The sequence below is a fragment of the Ranitomeya variabilis genome, chromosome 5 (assembly GCF_051348905.1).
Source record: "Ranitomeya variabilis isolate aRanVar5 chromosome 5, aRanVar5.hap1, whole genome shotgun sequence".
Lineage (NCBI taxonomy): Eukaryota > Metazoa > Chordata > Amphibia > Anura > Dendrobatidae > Ranitomeya > Ranitomeya variabilis.
In genome coordinates this window covers 689774604-689794792 of record NC_135236.1, presented here as the reverse complement: position 1 = coordinate 689794792, position 20189 = coordinate 689774604, and the positions used below count along the sequence as shown (strand labels likewise).

General features: G+C 49.6%; 1 protein-coding gene across 1 annotated transcript in view; it reads left to right on the top strand.

Moving 5' to 3' along the window:
• The first annotated feature begins 232 nt into the window (after positions 1-232).
• The window catches only part of STRAP (serine/threonine kinase receptor associated protein), a 48965-nt gene continuing 29008 nt past the window's right edge, over positions 233-20189 (top strand). Inside the window, exon 1 of the mRNA XM_077267277.1 lies at positions 233-432. Within this exon, the coding sequence (XP_077123392.1) occupies positions 321-432 (112 nt within the window). The 5' untranslated portion in view covers positions 233-320. The remainder of the gene's footprint in view (positions 433-20189) is intronic.

Below are 20189 nucleotides of genomic sequence, written 5' to 3'. Positions count from 1 at the left end.
TATAACAGAGGGGGGCAGGGTATTACAGAGGGGGGCAGGATATTAGAGGCAGCAGCTGGTTTATTTTTCACTTATATTTGTGGCTTTTCTTTCCTTCCTCCAGAGCGGGATGTGGTCACGTGTCAGCCATGTGTGAGGCGCCGGTAGGTGGCGCTGTGAGCTCAGCGTGCAGGGATTGTGCTGACACCTCCCTCCTCTGTGACGTCACGCTCCAGACCTCCTGTCACTTCCGCTCTCATCCAATATGGCCGGCGGCGTCTTCCGGTGCGGCGCTTCTTACGCTTCCGGTCGCGTGCGCAGCTGTTGTGTGTGGAGCGACCATGGCGATGCGGCAGACCCCGCTGACCTGCTCCGGGCACACCCGGCCGGTGGTGGACCTGGCTTTCTCCGGCATCACTCCCTACGGATACTTCCTCATCAGCGCCTGTAAAGGTGAGAGGCCGGTGACCGGCACAGCTCCCGTCCGCCCGGCACGTCTTGTTCTCTAACCCATTCTCTGTCCTGTCTGCCTCTGTGGCTGCTCCTCGGGGGCGGGGCCTGCAGCTCTTCTCAGTGCGGGCGGCAGGTGGAGCGCGGGCTCCATAGAGATACAGCGGTGTATTCCTATGTGATGTCTGCTCCATAGAGATACAGCGGTGTATTCCTATGTGATGGTGGTTGCTCCATAGAGATACAGCGGTGTATTCCTATGTGATGGTGGTTGCTCCATAGAGATACAGCGGTGTATTCCTATGTGATGGCGGCTGCTCCATAGAGATACAGCGGTGTATTCCTATGTGATGGCTCCTGCTCCATAGAGATACAGCGGTGTATTCCTATGTGATGGCTCCTGCTCCATAGAGATACAGCGGTGTATTCCTATGTGATGGCTCCTGCTCCATAGAGATACAGCGGTGTATTCCTATGTGATGGCTCCTGCTCCATAGAGATACAGCGGTGTATTCCTATGTGATGGCTCCTGCTTTATAGAGATACAGCGGTGTATTCCTATGTGATGGCTCCTGCTCCATAGAGATACAGCGGTGTATTCCTATGTGATGGCGGCTGCTCCATAGAGATACAGCGGTGTATTCCTATGTGATGGCGGCTGCTCCATAGAGATACAGCGGTGTATTCCTATGTGATGGCGGCTGCTCCATAGAGATACAGCGGTGTATTCCTATGTGATGGCGGCTGCTCCATAGAGATACAGCGGTGTATTCCTATGTGATGGCTCCTGCTCCATAGAGATACAGCGGTGTATTCCTATGTGATGGCTCCTGCTCCATAGAGATACAGCGGTGTATTCCTATGTGATGGCGGCTGCTCCATAGAGATACAGCGGTGTATTCCTATGTGATGGCTCCTGCTCCATAGAGATACAGCGGTGTATTCCTATGTGATGGTGGCTGCTCCATAGAGATACAGCGGTGTATTCCTATGTGATGGCTCCTGCTCCATAGAGATACAGCGGTGTATTCCTATGTGATGGCTCCTGCTCCATAGAGATACAGCGGTGTATTCCTATGTGATGGCTCCTGCTCCATAGTGATACAGCGGTGTATTCCTATGTGATGGCTCCTGCTCCATAGAGATACAGCGGTGTATTCCTATGTGATGGCTCCTGCTCCATAGAGATACAGCGGTGTATTCCTATGTGATGGCTCCTGCTCCATAGAGATACAGCGGTGTATTCCTATGTGATGGCTGCTCCATAGAGATACAGCGGTGTATTCCTATGTGATGGCTCCTGCTCCATAGAGATACAGCGGTGTATTCCTATGTGATGGCTCCTGCTCCATAGAGATACAGCGGTGTATTCCTATGTGATGGCTCCTGCTCCATAGAGATACAGCGGTGTATTCCTATGTGATGGCTGCTGCTCCATAGAGATACAGCGGTGTATTCCTATGTGATGGCGGCTGCTCCATAGAGATACAGCGGTGTATTCCTATGTGATGGCGGCTGCTCCATAGAGATACAGCGGTGTATTCCTATGTGATGGTGGCTGCTCCATAGAGATACAGCGGTGTATTCCTATGTGATGGCTGCTGCTCCATAGAGATACAGCGGTGTATTCCTATGTGATGGCTCCTGCTCCATAGAGATACAGCGGTGTATTCCTATGTGATGGCGGCTGCTCCATAGAGATACAGCGGTGTATTCCTATGTGATGGCTCCTGCTCCATAGAGATACAGCGGTGTATTCCTATGTGATGGCTCCTGCTCCATAGAGATACAGCGGTGTATTCCTATGTGATGGCTCCTGCTCCATAGAGATACAGCGGTGTATTCCTATGTGATGGCTCCTGCTCCATAGAGATACAGCGGTGTATTCCTATGTGATGGCGGCTGCTCCATAGAGATACAGCAGTGTATTCCTATGTGATGGCTGCTCCATAGAGATACAGCGGTGTATTCCTATGTGATGGCGGCTGCTCCATAGAGATACAGCGGTGTATTCCTATGTGATGGCTCCTGCTCCATAGAGATACAGCGGTGTATTCCTATGTGATGGTGGCTGCTCCATAGAGATACAGCGGTGTATTCCTATGTGATGGCTCCTGCTCCATAGAGATACAGCGGTGTATTCCTATGTGATGGCTCCTGCTCCATAGAGATACAGCGGTGTATTCCTATGTGATGGCTCCTGCTCCATAGAGATACAGCGGTGTATTCCTATGTGATGGCTCCTGCTCCATAGAGATACAGCGGTGTATTCCTATGTGATGGCTCCTGCTCCATAGAGATACAGCGGTGTATTCCTATGTGATGGCGGCTGCTCCATAGAGATACAGCGGTGTATTCCTATGTGATGGCGGCTGCTCCATAGAGATACAGCGGTGTATTCCTATGTGATGGCTCCTGCTTTATAGAGATACAGCGGTGTATTCCTATGTGATGGCTCCTGCTCCATAGAGATACAGCGGTGTATTCCTATGTGATGGCTCCTGCTCCATAGAGATACAGCGGTGTATTCCTATGTGATGGCGGCTGCTCCATAGAGATACAGCGGTGTATTCCTATGTGATGGCTCCTGCTCCATAGAGATACAGCGGTGTATTCCTATGTGATGGCTCCTGCTCCATAGAGATACAGCGGTGTATTCCTATGTGATGGCTCCTGCTCCATAGAGATACAGCGGTGTATTCCTATGTGATGGCTCCTGCTCCATAGAGATACAGCGGTGTATTCCTATGTGATGGCTGCTCCATAGAGATACAGCGGTGTATTCCTATGTGATGGCTGCTCCATAGAGATACAGCAGTGTATTCCTATGTGATGGCTCCTGCTCCATAGAGATACAGCGGTGTATTCCTATGTGATGGCGGCTGCTCCATAGAGATACAGCGGTGTATTCCTATGTGATGGCTCCTGCTCCATAGAGATACAGCGGTGTATTCCTATGTGATGGCGGCTGCTCCATAGAGATACAGCGGTGTATTCCTATGTGATGGCTCCTGCTCCATAGAGATACAGCGGTGTATTCCTATGTGATGGCGGCTCCATAGAGATACAGCGGTGTATTCCTATGTGATGGCTCCTGCTCCATAGAGATACAGCGGTGTATTCCTATGTGATGGCTCCTGCTCCATAGAGATACAGCGGTGTATTCCTATGTGATGGCTCCTGCTCCATAGAGATACAGCGGTGTATTCCTATGTGATGGCTGCTGCTCCATAGAGATACAGCGGTGTATTCCTATGTGATGGCTCCTGCTCCATAGAGATACAGCGGTGTATTCCTATGTGATGGCTCCTGGTCCATAGAGATACAGCGGTGTATTCCTATGTGATGGCTCCTGCTCCATAGAGATACAGCGGTGTATTCCTATGTGATGGCTCCTGCTCCATAGAGATACAGCGGTGTATTCCTATGTGATGGCGGCTCCATAGAGATACAGCGGTGTATTCCTATGTGATGGCTCCTGCTCCATAGAGATACAGCGGTGTATTCCTATGTGATGGCTCCTGCTCCATAGAGATACAGCGGTGTATTCCTATGTGATGGCTGCTGCTCCATAGAGATACAGCGGTGTATTCCTATGTGATGGCGGCTGCTCCATAGAGATACAGCAGTGTATTCCTATGTGATGGCGGCTGCTCCATAGAGATACAGCGGTGTATTCCTATGTGATGGCTCCTGCTCCATAGAGATACAGCGGTATATTCCTATGTGATGGCTCCTGGTCCATAGAGATACAGCGGTGTATTCCTATGTGATGGCTGCTCCATAGAGATACAGCGGTATATTCCTATGTGATGGCTCCTGGTCCATAGAGATACAGCAGTGTATTCCTATGTGATGGCTGCTCCATAGAGATACAGCGGTGTATTCCTATCTGATGGCGGCTGCTCCATAGAGATACAGCGGTGTATTCCTATGTGATGGCTCCTGCTCCATAGAGATACAGCGGTGTATTCCTATGTGATGGCGGCTGCTCCATAGAGATACAGCGGTGTATTCCTATGTGATGGCGGCTGCTCCATAGAGATACAGCGGTGTATTCCTATGTGATGGCTGCTCCATAGAGATACAGCGGTGTATTCCTATGTGATGGCTGCTCCATAGAGATACAGCGGTGTATTCCTATGTGATGGCTGCTCCATAGAGATACAGCGGTGTATTCCTATGTGATGGCTCCTGCTCCATAGAGATACAGCGGTGTATTCCTATGTGATGGCGGCTGCTCCATAGAGATACAGCGGTGTATTCCTATGTGATGGCTCCTGCTCCATAGAGATACAGCGGTGTATTCCTATGTGATGGCGGCTGCTCCATAGAGATACAGCGGTGTATTCCTATGTGATGGCGGCTGCTCCATAGAGATACAGCGGTGTATTCCTATGTGATGGCTGCTCCATAGAGATACAGCGGTGTATTCCTCTGTGATAGCGGCTGCTCCATAGAGATACAGCGGTGTATTCCTATGTGATGGCTGCTCCATAGAGATACAGCGGTGTATTCCTATGTGATGGCTCCTGCTCCACAGAGATACAGCGGTGTATTCCTATGTGATGGCTGCTGCTCCATAGAGATACAGCGGTGTATTCCTATGTGATGGCTCCTGCTCCATAGAGATACAGCGGTGTATTCCTATCTGATGGCGGCTGCTCCATAGAGATACAGCGGTGTATTCCTATGTGATGGCGGCTGCTCCATAGAGATACAGCGGTGTATTCCTATGTGATGGCTGCTCCATAGAGATACAGCGGTGTATTCCTCTGTGATAGCGGCTGCTCCATAGAGATACAGCGGTGTATTCCTATGTGATGGCTCCTGCTCCACAGAGATACAGCGGTGTATTCCTATGTGATGGCTGCTGCTCCATAGAGATACAGCGGTGTATTCCTATGTGATGGCTCCTGCTCCATAGAGATACAGCGGTGTATTCCTATCTGATGGCGGCTGCTCCATAGAGATACAGCGGTGTATTCCTATGTGATGGCGGCTCCATAGAGATACAGCGGTGTATTCCTATGTGATGGCGGCTGCTCCATAGAGATACAGCGGTGTATTCCTATGTGATGGCGGCTGGTCCATAGAGATACAGCGGTGTATTCCTATGTGATGGCTCCTGGTCCATAGAGATACAGCGGTGTATTCCTATGTGATGGCGGCTGCTCCATAGAGATACAGCGGTGTATTCCTATGTGATGGCTCCTGCTCCATAGAGATACAGCGGTGTATTCCTATGTGATGGCTCCTGCTCCATAGAGATACAGCGGTGTATTCCTATGTGATGGTGGCTGCTCCATAGAGATACAGCGGTGTATTCCTATGTGATGGCTCCTGCTCCATAGAGATACAGCGGTGTATTCCTATGTGATGGCTCCTGCTCCATAGAGATACAGCGGTGTATTCCTATGTGATGGCTGCTGCTCCATAGAGATACAGCGGTGTATTCCTATGTGATGGCTCCTGCTCCATAGAGATACAGCGGTGTATTCCTATGTGATGGCTCCTGGTCCATAGAGATACAGCGGTGTATTCCTATGTGATGGCGGCTGCTCCATAGAGATACAGCGGTGTATTCCTATGTGATGGCTCCTGCTCCATAGAGATACAGCGGTGTATTCCTATGTGATGGCGGCTGCTCCATAGAGATACAGCGGTGTATTCCTATGTGATGGCTCCTGCTCCATAGAGATACAGCGGTGTATTCCTATGTGATGGCTGCTCCATAGAGATACAGCGGTGTATTCCTATGTGATGGCGGCTCCATAGAGATACAGCGGTGTATTCCTATGTGATGGCTCCTGCTCCATAGAGATACAGCGGTGTATTCCTATGTGATGGCTCCTGCTCCATAGAGATACAGCGGTGTATTCCTATGTGATGGCTGCTGCTCCATAGAGATACAGCGGTGTATTCCTATGTGATGGCGGCTGCTCCATAGAGATACAGCGGTGTATTCCTATGTGATGGCTCCTGCTCCATAGAGATACAGCGGTGTATTCCTATGTGATGGTGGCTGCTCCATAGAGATACAGCGGTGTATTCCTATGTGATGGCGGCTGCTCCATAGAGATACAGCGGTGTATTCCTATGTGATGGCTGCTCCATAGAGATACAGCGGTGTATTCCTATGTGATGGCTCCTGCTCCATAGAGATACAGCGGTGTATTCCTATGTGATGGCGGCTGCTCCATAGAGATACAGCGGTGTATTCCTATGTGATGGCTCCTGCTCCATAGAGATACAGCGGTGTATTCCTATGTGATGGCGGCTGCTCCATAGAGATACAGCGGTGTATTCCTATGTGATGGCGGCTGCTCCATAGAGATACAGCGGTGTATTCCTATGTGATGGCTGCTCCATAGAGATACAGCGGTGTATTCCTATGTGATGGCTGCTCCATAGAGATACAGCGGTGTATTCCTCTGTGATAGCGGCTGCTCCATAGAGATACAGCGGTGTATTCCTATGTGATGGCTGCTCCATAGAGATACAGCGGTGTATTCCTATGTGATGGCTCCTGCTCCACAGAGATACAGCAGTGTATTCCTATGTGATGGCTGCTGCTCCATAGAGATACAGCGGTGTATTCCTATGTGATGGCTGCTCCATAGAGATACAGCGGTGTATTCCTATGTGATGGCGGCTGCTCCATAGAGATACAGCGGTGTATTCCTATGTGATGGCTCCTGCTCCATAGAGATACAGCGGTGTATTCCTATGTGATGGCGGCTGCTCCATAGAGATACAGCGGTGTATTCCTATGTGATGGCGGCTGCTCCATAGAGATACAGCGGTGTATTCCTATGTGATGGTGGCTGCTCCATAGAGATACAGCGGTGTATTCCTATGTGATGGCTGCTCCATAGAGATACAGCGGTGTATTCCTATGTGATGGCTCCTGCTCCATAGAGATACAGCGGTGTATTCCTATGTGATGGCTCCTGCTCCATAGAGATACAGCGGTGTATTCCTATGTGATGGCTCCTGCTCCATAGAGATACAGCGGTGTATTCCTATGTGATGGTGGCTGCTCCATAGAGATACAGCGGTGTATTCCTATGTGATGGCTGCTCCATAGAGATACAGCGGTGTATTCCTATGTGATGATGGTGGCTGCTCCATAGAGATACAGCGGTGTATTCCTATGTGATGGCTCCTGCTCCATAGAGATACAGCGGTGTATTCCTATGTGATGGCGGCTGCTCCATAGAGATACAGCGGTGTATTCCTATGTGATGGCTGCTGCTCCATAGAGATACAGCGGTGTATTCCTATGTGATGGCGGCTGCTCCATAGAGATACAGCGGTGTATTCCTATGTGATGGCGGCTGCTCCATAGAGATACAGCGGTGTATTCCTATGTGATGGCGGCTGCTCCATAGAGATACAGCGGTGTATTCCTATGTGATGGCTCCTGCTCCATAGAGATACAGCGGTGTATTCCTATGTGATGGCTCCTGCTCCATAGAGATACAGCGGTGTATTCCTATGTGATGGCTCCTGCTCCATAGAGATACAGCGGTGTATTCCTATGTGATGGCTCCTGCTCCATAGAGATACAGCGGTGTATTCCTATGTGATGGCGGCTGCTCCATAGAGATACAGCGGTGTATTCCTATGTGATGGCTGCTCCATAGAGATACAGCAGTGTATTCCTATGTGATGGCTGCTCCATAGAGATACAGCGGTGTATTCCTATGTGATGGCGGCTGCTCCATAGAGATACAGCGGTGTATTCCTATGTGATGGCTCCTGCTCCATAGAGATACAGCGGTGTATTCCTATGTGATGGCTCCTGCTCCATAGAGATACAGCGGTGTATTCCTATGTGATGGCGGCTGCTCCATAGAGATACAGCGGTGTATTCCTATGTGATGGCTGCTCCATAGAGATACAGCGGTGTATTCCTATGTGATGGCGGCTGCTCCATAGAGATACAGCGGTGTATTCCTATGTGATGGCTCCTGCTCCATAGAGATACAGCAGTGTATTCCTATGTGATGGCGGCTCCATAGAGATACAGCGGTGTATTCCTATGTGATGGCGGCTGCTCCATAGAGATACAGCGGTGTATTCCTATGTGATGGCTCCTGCTCCATAGAGATACAGCGGTGTATTCCTATGTGATGGCTCCTGCTCCATAGAGATACAGCGGTGTATTCCTATGTGATGGCTGCTGCTCCATAGAGATACAGCGGTGTATTCCTATGTGATGGCGGCTGCTCCATAGAGATACAGCGGTGTATTCCTATGTGATGGCTCCTGCTCCATAGAGATACAGCGGTGTATTCCTATGTGATGGCGGCTGCTCCATAGAGATACAGCGGTGTATTCCTATGTGATGGCGGCTGCTCCATAGAGATACAGCGGTGTATTCCTATGTGATGGCTCCTGCTCCATAGAGATACAGCGGTGTATTCCTATGTGATGGCGGCTGCTCCATAGAGATACAGCGGTGTATTCCTATGTGATGGCTGCTCCATAGAGATACAGCGGTGTATTCCTATGTGATGGTGGCTGCTCCATAGAGATACAGCGGTGTATTCCTATGTGATGGCGGCTGCTCCATAGAGATACAGCGGTGTATTCCTATGTGATGGCTGCTCCATAGAGATACAGCGGTGTATTCCTATGTGATGGCTCCTGCTCCATAGAGATACAGCGGTGTATTCCTATGTGATGGCGGCTGCTCCATAGAGATACAGCGGTGTATTCCTATGTGATGGCTCCTGCTCCATAGAGATACAGCGGTGTATTCCTATGTGATGGCGGCTGCTCCATAGAGATACAGCGGTGTATTCCTATGTGATGGCTGCTGCTCCATAGAGATACAGCGGTGTATTCCTATGTGATGGCGGCTGCTCCATAGAGATACAGCGGTGTATTCCTATGTGATGGCGGCTGCTCCATAGAGATACAGCGGTGTATTCCTATGTGATGGCTGCTCCATAGAGATACAGCGGTGTATTCCTATGTGATGGCTCCTGCTCCATAGAGATACAGCGGTGTATTCCTATGTGATGGCTGCTGCTCCATAGAGATACAGCGGTGTATTCCTATGTTATGGCTCCTGCTCCATAGAGATACAGCGGTGTATTCCTATGTGATGGCGGCTGCTCCATAGAGATACAGCGGTGTATTCCTATGTGATGGCTCCTGCTCCATAGAGATACAGCGGTGTATTCCTATGTGATGGCTGCTCCATAGAGATACAGCGGTGTATTCCTATGTGATGGCTGCTGCTCCATAGAGATACAGCGGTGTATTCCTATGTGATGGCGGCTGCTCCATAGAGATACAGCGGTGTATTCCTATGTGATGGCTCCTGCTCCATAGAGATACAGCGGTGTATTCCTATGTGATGGCTCCTGCTCCATAGAGATACAGCGGTGTATTCCTATGTGATGGTGGCTGCTCCATAGAGATACAGCGGTGTATTCCTATGTGATGGCTGCTCCATAGAGATACAGCAGTGTATTCCTATGTGATGGCTGCTCCATAGAGATACAGCGGTGTATTCCTATGTGATGGCTCCTGCTCCATAGAGATACAGCGGTGTATTCCTATGTGATGGCTGCTGCTCCATAGAGATACAGCGGTGTATTCCTATGTGATGGCGGCTGCTCCATAGAGATACAGCGGTGTATTCCTATGTGATGGCTCCTGCTCCATAGAGATACAGCGGTGTATTCCTATGTGATGGCTCCTGCTCCATAGAGATACAGCGGTGTATTCCTATGTGATGGCTCCTGCTCCATAGAGATACAGCGGTGTATTCCTATGTGATGGCTCCTGCTCCATAGAGATACAGCGGTGTATTCCTATGTGATGGCTGCTGCTCCATAGAGATACAGCGGTGTATTCCTATGTGATGGCGGCTGCTCCATAGAGATACAGCGGTGTATTCCTATGTGATGGTGGCTGCTCCATAGAGATACAGCGGTGTATTCCTATGTGATGGCTGCTCCATAGAGATACAGCGGTGTATTCCTATGTGATGGCGGCTGCTCCATAGAGATACAGCGGTGTATTCCTATGTGATGGCTCCTGCTCCATAGAGATACAGCGGTGTATTCCTATGTGATGGCTCCTGCTCCATAGAGATACAGCGGTGTATTCCTATGTGATGGCTCCTGCTCCATAGAGATACAGCGTTGTATTCCTATGTGATGGCTCCTGCTCCATAGAGATACAGCGGTGTATTCCTATGTGATGGCGGCTGCTCCATAGAGATACAGCGGTGTATTCCTATGTGATGGCTCCTGCTCCATAGAGATACAGCGGTGTATTCCTATGTGATGGCTGCTCCATAGAGATACAGCGGTGTATTCCTATGTGATGGCGGCTCCATAGAGATACAGCGGTGTATTCCTATGTGATGGCTCCTGCTCCATAGAGATACAGCGGTGTATTCCTATGTGATGGCGGCTGCTCCATAGAGATACAGCGGTGTATTCCTATGTGATGGTGGCTGCTCCATAGAGATACAGCGGTGTATTCCTATGTGATGGCTGCTCCATAGAGATACAGCGGTGTATTCCTATGTGATGGCTGCTCCATAGAGATACAGCGGTGTATTCCTATGTGATGGCTGCTCCATAGAGATACAGCGGTGTATTCCTATGTGATGGCGGCTGCTCCATAGAGATACAGCGGTGTATTCCTATGTGATGGCTGCTGCTCCATAGAGATACAGCGGTGTATTCCTATGTGATGGCTCCTGCTCCATAGAGATACAGCGGTGTATTCCTATGTGATGGCGGCTACTCCATAGAGATACAGCGGTGTATTCCTATGTGATGGTGGCTGCTCCATAGAGATACAGCGGTGTATTCCTATGTGATGGCGGCTGCTCCATAGAGATACAGCGGTGTATTCCTATGTGATGGCTCCTGCTCCATAGAGATACAGCGGTGTATTCCTATGTGATGGCTGCTCCATAGAGATACAGCGGTGTATTCCTATGTGATGGCGGCTGCTCCATAGAGATACAGCGGTGTATTCCTATGTGATGGCGGCTGCTCCATATAGATACAGCGGTGTATTCCTATGTGATGGCAGCTGCTCCATAGAGATACAGCGGTGTATTCCTATGTGATGGTGGCTGCTCCATAGAGATACAGCGGTGTATTCCTATGTGATGGCTCCTGCTCCATAGAGATACAGCGGTGTATTCCTATGTGATGGTGGCTGCTCCATAGAGATACAGCGGTGTATTCCTATGTGATGGCGGCTGCTCCATAGAGATACAGCGGTGTATTCCTATGTGATGGCGGCTGCTCCATAGAGATACAGCGGTGTATTCCTATGTGATGGCTCCTGCTCCATAGAGATACAGCGGTGTATTCCTATGTGATGGCTCCTGCTCCATAGAGATACAGCAGTGTATTCCTATGTGATGGCGGCTCCATAGAGATACAGCGGTGTATTCCTATGTGATGGCGGCTGCTCCATAGAGATACAGCGGTGTATTCCTATGTGATGGCGGCTGCTCCATAGAGATACAGCGGTGTATTCCTATGTGATGGCGGCTGCTCCATAGAGATACAGCGGTGTATTCCTATGTGATGGCTCCTGCTCCATAGAGATACAGCGGTGTATTCCTATGTGATGGCGGCTGCTCCATAGAGATATAGCGGTGTATTCCTATGTGATGGCTCCTGCTCCATAGAGATACAGCGGTGTATTCCTATGTGATGGCTGCTCCATAGAGATACAGCGGTGTATTCCTATGTGATGGCTCCTGCTCCATAGAGATACAGCGGTGTATTCCTATGTGATGGCTCCTGCTCCATAGAGATACAGCAGTGTATTCCTATGTGATGGCTCCTGCTCCATAGAGATACAGCGGTGTATTCCTATGTGATGGCTCCTGCTCCATAGAGATACAGCAGTGTATTCCTATGTGATGGCTCCTGCTCCATATAGATACAGCGGTGTATTCCTATGTGATGGCTGCTCCATAGAGATACAGCGGTGTATTCCTATGTGATGGCTCCTGCTCCATAGAGATACAGCGGTGTATTCCTATGTGATGGCTGCTCCATAGAGATACAGCGGTGTATTCCTATGTGATGGCTCCTGCTCCATAGAGATACAGCGGTGTATTCCTATGTGATGGCTCCTGCTCCATAGAGATACAGCAGTGTATTCCTATGTGATGGCTCCTGCTCCATAGAGATACAGCGGTGTATTCCTATGTGATGGCTCCTGCTCCATAGAGATACAGCAGTGTATTCCTATGTGATGGCTCCTGCTCCATATAGATACAGCGGTGTATTCCTATGTGATGGCTGCTCCATAGAGATACAGCGGTGTATTCCTATGTGATGGCTCCTGCTCCATAGAGATACAGCGGTGTATTCCTATGTGATGGCTGCTCCATAGAGATACAGCGGTGTATTCCTATGTGATGGCTCCTGCTCCATAGAGATACAGCGGTGTATTCCTATGTGATGGCGGCTGCTCCATAGAGATACAGCGGTGTATTCCTATGTGATGGCTGCTCCATAGAGATACAGCGGTGTATTCCTATGTGATGGCGGCTGCTCCATAGAGATACAGCGGTGTATTCCTATGTGATGGCGGCTGCTCCATAGAGATACAGCGGTGTATTCCTATGTGATGGCTCCTGCTCCATAGAGATACAGCGGTGTATTCCTATGTGATGGCTGCTGCTCCATAGAGATACAGCGGTGTATTCCTATGTGATGGCTCCTGCTCCATAGAGATACAGCGGTGTATTCCTATGTGATGGCTCCTGCTCCATAGAGATACAGCGGTGTATTCCTATGTGATGGCTCCTGCTCCATAGAGATACAGCGGTGTATTCCTATGTGATGGTGGTTGCTCCATAGAGATACAGCGGTGTATTCCTATGTGATGGCTCCTGCTCCATAGTGATACAGCGGTGTATTCCTATGTGATGGCTCCTGCTCCATAGAGATACAGCGGTGTATTCCTATGTGATGGCGGCTGCTCCATAGAGATACAGCGGTGTATTCCTATGTGATGGCTCCTGCTCCATAGAGATACAGCGGTGTATTCCTATGTGATGGCGGCTCCATAGAGATACAGCGGTGTATTCCTATGTGATGGCTCCTGCTCCATAGAGATACAGTGGTGTATTCCTATGTGATGGCTGCTCCATAGAGATACAGCGGTGTATTCCTATGTGATGGCGGCTGCTCCATAGAGATACAGCGGTGTATTCCTATGTGATGGCTCCTGCTCCATAGAGATACAGCGGTGTATTCCTATGTGATGGCTCCTGCTCCATAGAGATACAGCGGTGTATTCCTATGTGATGGCTCCTGCTCCATAGAGATACAGTGGTGTATTCCTATGTGATGGCTGCTCCATAGAGATACAGCGGTGTATTCCTATGTGATGGCGGCTGCTCCATAGAGATACAGCGGTGTATTCCTATGTGATGGCTCCTGCTCCATAGAGATACAGCGGTGTATTCCTATGTGATGGCGGCTGCTCCATAGAGATACAGTGGTGTATTCCTATGTGATGGCTCCTGCTCCATAGAGATACAGCGGTGTATTCCTATGTGATGGCTCCTGCTCCATAGAGATACAGCGGTGTATTCCTATGTGATGGCTCCTGCTCCATAGAGATACAGCGGTGTATTCCTATGTGATGGCTCCTGCTCCATAGAGATACAGCGGTGTATTCCTATGTGATGGCTCCTGCTCCATAGAGATACAGCGGTGTATTCCTATGTGATGGCGGCTGCTCCATAGAGATACAGCGGTGTATTCCTATGTGATGGCTGCTGCTCCATAGAGATACAGCGGTGTATTCCTATGTGATGGCTGCTCCATAGAGATACAGCGGTGTATTCCTATGTGATGGCGGCTGCTCCATAGAGATACAGCGGTGTATTCCTATGTGATGGCTCCTGCTCCATAGAGATACAGCGGTGTATTCCTATGTGATGGCTCCTGCTCCATAGAGATACAGCGGTGTATTCCTATGTGATGGCTGCTCCATAGAGATACAGCGGTGTATTCCTATGTGATGGCGGCTGCTCCATAGAGATACAGCGGTGTATTCCTATGTGATGGCGGCTGCTCCATAGAGATACAGCGGTGTATTCCTATGTGATGTCTCCTGCTCCATAGAGATACAGCGGTGTATTCCTATGTGATGGCGGCTGCTCCATAGAGATACAGCGGTGTATTCCTATGTGATGGCTCCTGCTCCATAGAGATACAGCGGTGTATTCCTATGTGATGGCGGCTCCATAGAGATACAGCGGTGTATTCCTATGTGATGGCTCCTGCTCCATAGAGATACAGCGGTGTATTCCTATGTGATGGCTGCTCCATAGAGATACAGCGGTGTATTCCTATGTGATGGCGGCTGCTCCATAGAGATACAGCGGTGTATTCCTATGTGATGGCGGCTGCTCCATAGAGATACAGCGGTGTATTCCTATGTGATGGCTCCTGCTCCATAGAGATACAGCGGTGTATTCCTATGTGATGGCTCCTGCTCCATAGAGATACAGCGGTGTATTCCTATGTGATGGCGGCTGCTCCATAGAGATACAGCGGTGTATTCCTATGTGATGGCTCCTGCTCCATAGAGATACAGCGGTGTATTCCTATGTGATGGCTCCTGCTCCATAGAGATACAGCGGTGTATTCCTATGTGATGGCTGCTCCATAGAGATACAGCGGTGTATTCCTATGTGATGGCGGCTGCTCCATAGAGATACAGCGGTGTATTCCTATGTGATGGCGGCTGCTCCATAGAGATACAGCGGTGTATTCCTATGTGATGTCTCCTGCTCCATAGAGATACAGCGGTGTATTCCTATGTGATGGCGGCTGCTCCATAGAGATACAGCGGTGTATTCCTATGTGATGGCTCCTGCTCCATAGAGATACAGCGGTGTATTCCTATGTGATGGCGGCTCCATAGAGATACAGCGGTGTATTCCTATGTGATGGCTCCTGCTCCATAGAGATACAGCGGTGTATTCCTATGTGATGGCTCCTGCTCCATAGAGATACAGCGGTGTATTCCTATGTGATGGCTCCTGCTCCATAGAGATACAGCGGTGTATTCCTATGTGATGGCGGCTGCTCCATAGAGATACAGCGGTGTATTCCTATGTGATGGCGGCTGCTCCATAGAGATACAGCGGTGTATTCCTATGTGATGGCTGCTCCATAGAGATACAGCGGTGTATTCCTATGTGATGGCTGCTCCATAGAGATACAGCGGTGTATTCCTATGTGATGGCTGCTCCATAGAGATACAGCGGTGTATTCCTATGTGATGGCTGTTCCATAGAGATACAGCGGTGTATTCCTATGTGATGGCTCCTGCTCCATAGAGATACAGCGGTGTATTCCTATGTGATGGCTCCTGCTCCATAGAGATACAGCGGTGTATTCCTATGTGATGGCGGCTGCTCCATAGAGATACAGCGGTGTATTCCTATGTGATGGCTCCTGCTCCATAGAGATACAGCGGTGTATTCCTATGTGATGGCGGCTGCTCCATAGAGATACAGCGGTGTATTCCTATGTGATGGCTCCTGCTCCATAGAGATACAGCGGTGTATTCCTATGTGATGGCGGCTGCTCCATAGAGATACAGCGGTGTATTCCTATGTGATGGCGGCTGCTCCATAGAGATACAGCGGTGTATTCCTATGTGATGGCGGCTCCATAGAGATACAGCGGTGTATTCCTATGTGATGGCGGCTGGTCCATAGAGATACAGCGGTGTATTCCTATGTGATGGCTCCTGCTCCATAGAGATACAGCGGTGTATTCCTATGTGATGGCGGCTCCATAGAGATACAGCGGTGTATTCCTATCTGATGGCGGCTGCTCCATAGAGATACAGCGGTGTATTCCTATGTGATGGCTCCTGCTCCATAGAGATACAGCGGTGTATTCCTATGTGATGGCGGCTGCTCCATAGAGATACAGCGGTGTATTCCTATGTGATGGCTCCTGCTCCATAGAGATACAGCGGTGTATTCCTATGTGATGGCGGCTGCTCCATAGAGATACAGCGGTGTATTCCTATGTGATGGCTCCTGCTCCATAGAGATACAGCGGTGTATTCCTATGTGATGGCTCCTGCTCCATAGAGATACAGCGGTGTATTCCTATGTGATGGCGGCTGCTCCATAGAGATACAGCGGTGTATTCCTATGTGATGGCGGCTGCTCCATAGAGATACAGCGGTGTATTCCTATGTGATGGCGGCTGCTCCATAGAGATACAGCGGTGTATTCCTATGTGATGGCTGCTCCATAGAGATACAGCGGTGTATTCCTATGTGATGGCGGCTGCTCCATAGAGATACAGCGGTGTATTCCGATGTGATGGCGGCTGCTCCATAGAGATACAGCGGTGTATTCCTATGTGATGGCTCCTGCTCCATAGAGATACAGCGGTGTATTCCTATGTGATGGCTCCTGCTCCATAGAGATACAGCGGTGTATTCCTATGTGATGGCGGCTGCTCCATAGAGATACAGCGGTGTATTCCTATGTGATGTCTCCTGCTCCATAGAGATACAGCGGTGTATTCCTATGTGATGGCTCCTGCTCCATAGAGATACAGCGGTGTATTCCTATGTGATGGCTCCTGCTCCATAGAGATACAGCGGTGTATTCCTATGTGATGGCGGCTGCTCCATAGAGATACAGCGGTGTATTCCTATGTGATGGCGGCTGCTCCATAGAGATACAGCGGTGTATTCCTATGTGATGGCTCCTGCTCCATAGAGATACAGCGGTGTATTCCTATGTGATGGCGGCTGCTCCATAGAGATACAGCGGTGTATTCCTATGTGATGGCTCCTGCTCCATAGAGATACAGCGGTGTATTCCTATGTGATGGCTCCTGCTCCATAGAGATACAGCGGTGTATTCCTATGTGATGGCTGCTCCATAGAGATACAGCGGTGTATTCCTATGTGATGATGGCGGCTGCTCCATAGAGATACAGCGGTGTATTCCTATGTGATGGCGGCTGCTCCATAGAGATACAGCGGTGTATTCCTATGTGATGGCGGCTGCTCCATAGAGATACAGCGGTGTATTCCTATGTGATGGCTCCTGCTCCATAGAGATACAGCGGTGTATTCCTATGTGATGGCGGCTGCTCCATAGAGATACAGCGGTGTATTCCTATGTGATGGCTCCTGCTCCATAGAGATACAGCGGTGTATTCCTATGTGATGGCTCCTGCTCCATAGAGATACAGCAGTGTATTCCTATGTGATAACGGCTGCTCCATAGAGATACAGCGGTGTATTCCTATGTGATGGCTCCTGCTCCATAGAGATACAGCGGTGTATTCCTATGTGATGGCGGCGGCTGCTCCATAGAGATACAGCAGTGTATTCCTATGTGATGGCTCCTGCTCCATAGAGATACAGCGGTGTATTCCTATGTGATGGCTGCTCCATAGAGATACAGCGGTGTATTCCTATGTGATGGCTCCTGCTCCATAGAGATACAGCGGTGTATTCCTATGTGATGGCTCCTGCTCCATAGAGATACAGCGGTGTATTCCTATGTGATGGTGGCTGCTCCATAGAGATACAGCGGTGTATTCCTATGTGATGGCGGCTGCTCCATAGAGATACAGCGGTGTATTCCTATGTGATGGCTCCTGCTCCATAGAGATACAGCGGTGTATTCCTATGTGATGGCTCCTGGTCCATAGAGATACAGCGGTGTATTCCTATGTGATGGCGGCTGCTCCATAGAGATACAGCGGTGTATTCCTATGTGATGGCGGCTGGTCCATAGAGATACAGCGGTGTATTCCTATGTGATGGCGGCTGCTCCATAGAGATACAGCGGTGTATTCCTATGTGATGGCTCCTGCTCCATAGAGATACAGCGGTGTATTCCTATGTGATGGTGGCTGCTCCATAGAGATACAGCGGTGTATTCCTATGTGATGGCTCCTGCTCCATAGAGATACAGCGGTGTATTCCTATGTGATGGCTCCTGCTCCATAGAGATACAGCGGTGTATTCCTATGTGATGGCTGCTCCATAGAGATACAGCGGTGTATTCCTATGTGATGGCTCCTGCTCCATAGAGATACAGCGGTGTATTCCTATGTGATGGCTCCTGCTCCATAGAGATACAGCGGTGTATTCCTATGTGATGGTGGCTGCTCCATAGAGATACAGCGGTGTATTCCTATGTGATGGCGGCTGCTCCATAGAGATACAGCGGTGTATTCCTATGTGATGGCTCCTGCTCCATAGAGATACAGCGGTGTATTCCTATGTGATGGCTCCTGGTCCATAGAGATACAGCGGTGTATTCCTATGTGATGGCGGCTGCTCCATAGAGATACAGCGGTGTATTCCTATGTGATGGCGGCTGGTCCATAGAGATACAGCGGTGTATTCCTATGTGATGGCGGCTGCTCCATAGAGATACAGCGGTGTATTCCTATGTGATGGCTCCTGCTCCATAGAGATACAGCGGTGTATTCCTATGTGATGGCGGCTGCTCCATAGAGATACAGCGGTGTATTCCTATGTGATGGCTCCTGCTCCATAGAGATACAGCGGTGTATTCCTATGTGATGGCTCCTGCTCCATAGAGATACAGCGGTGTATTCCTATGTGATGGCTGCTCCATAGAGATACAGCGGTGTATTCCTATGTGATGGCTCCTGCTCCATAGAGATACAGCGGTGTATTCCTATGTGATGGTGGCTGCTCCATAGAGATACAGCGGTGTATTCCTATGTGATGGCTCCTGCTCCATAGAGATACAGCGGTGTATTCCTATGTGATGGCTGCTCCATAGAGATACAGCAGTGTATTCCTATGTGATGGCGGCTGCTCCATAGAGATACAGCGGTGTATTCCTATGTGATGGCGGCTGCTCCATAGAGATACAGCGGTGTATTCCTATGTGATGGCTGCTCCATAGAGATACAGCGGTGTATTCCTATGTGATGGCGGCTGCTCCATAGAGATACAGCGGTGTATTCCTATGTGATGGCTCCTGCTCCATTGAGATACAGCGGTGTATTCCTATGTGATGGCGGCTGCTCCATAGAGATACAGCAGTGTATTCCTATGTGATGGCTGCTCCATAGAGATACAGCGGTGTATTCCTATGTGATGGCTCCTGCTCCATAGAGATACAGCGGTGTATTCCTATGTGATGGCTCCTGCTCCATAGAGATACAGCAGTGTATTCCTATGTGATGGCGGCTGCTCCATAGAGATACAGCGGTGTATTCCTATGTGATGGCGGCTCCATAGAGATACAGCGGTGTATTCCTATGTGATGGCTGCTCCATAGAGATACAGCAGTGTATTCCTATGTGATGGCTGCTCCATAGAGATACAGCGGTGTATTCCTATGTGATGGCTGCTCCATAGAGATACAGCGGTGTATTCCTATGTGATGGCTCCTGCTCCATAGAGATACAGCGGTGTATTCCTATGTGATGGCTCCTGCTCCATAGAGATACAGCGGTGTATTCCTATGTGATGGCTCCTGCTCCATAGAGATACAGCGGTGTATTCCTATGTGATGGCTCCTGCTCCATAGAGATACAGCGGTGTATTCCTATGTGATGGCGGCTGCTCCATAGAGATACAGCGGTGTATTCCTATGTGATGGCTGCTCCATAGAGATACAGCGGTGTATTCCTATGTGATGGCTCCTGCTCCATAGAGATACAGCGGTGTATTCCTATGTGATGGCGGCTGCTCCATAGAGA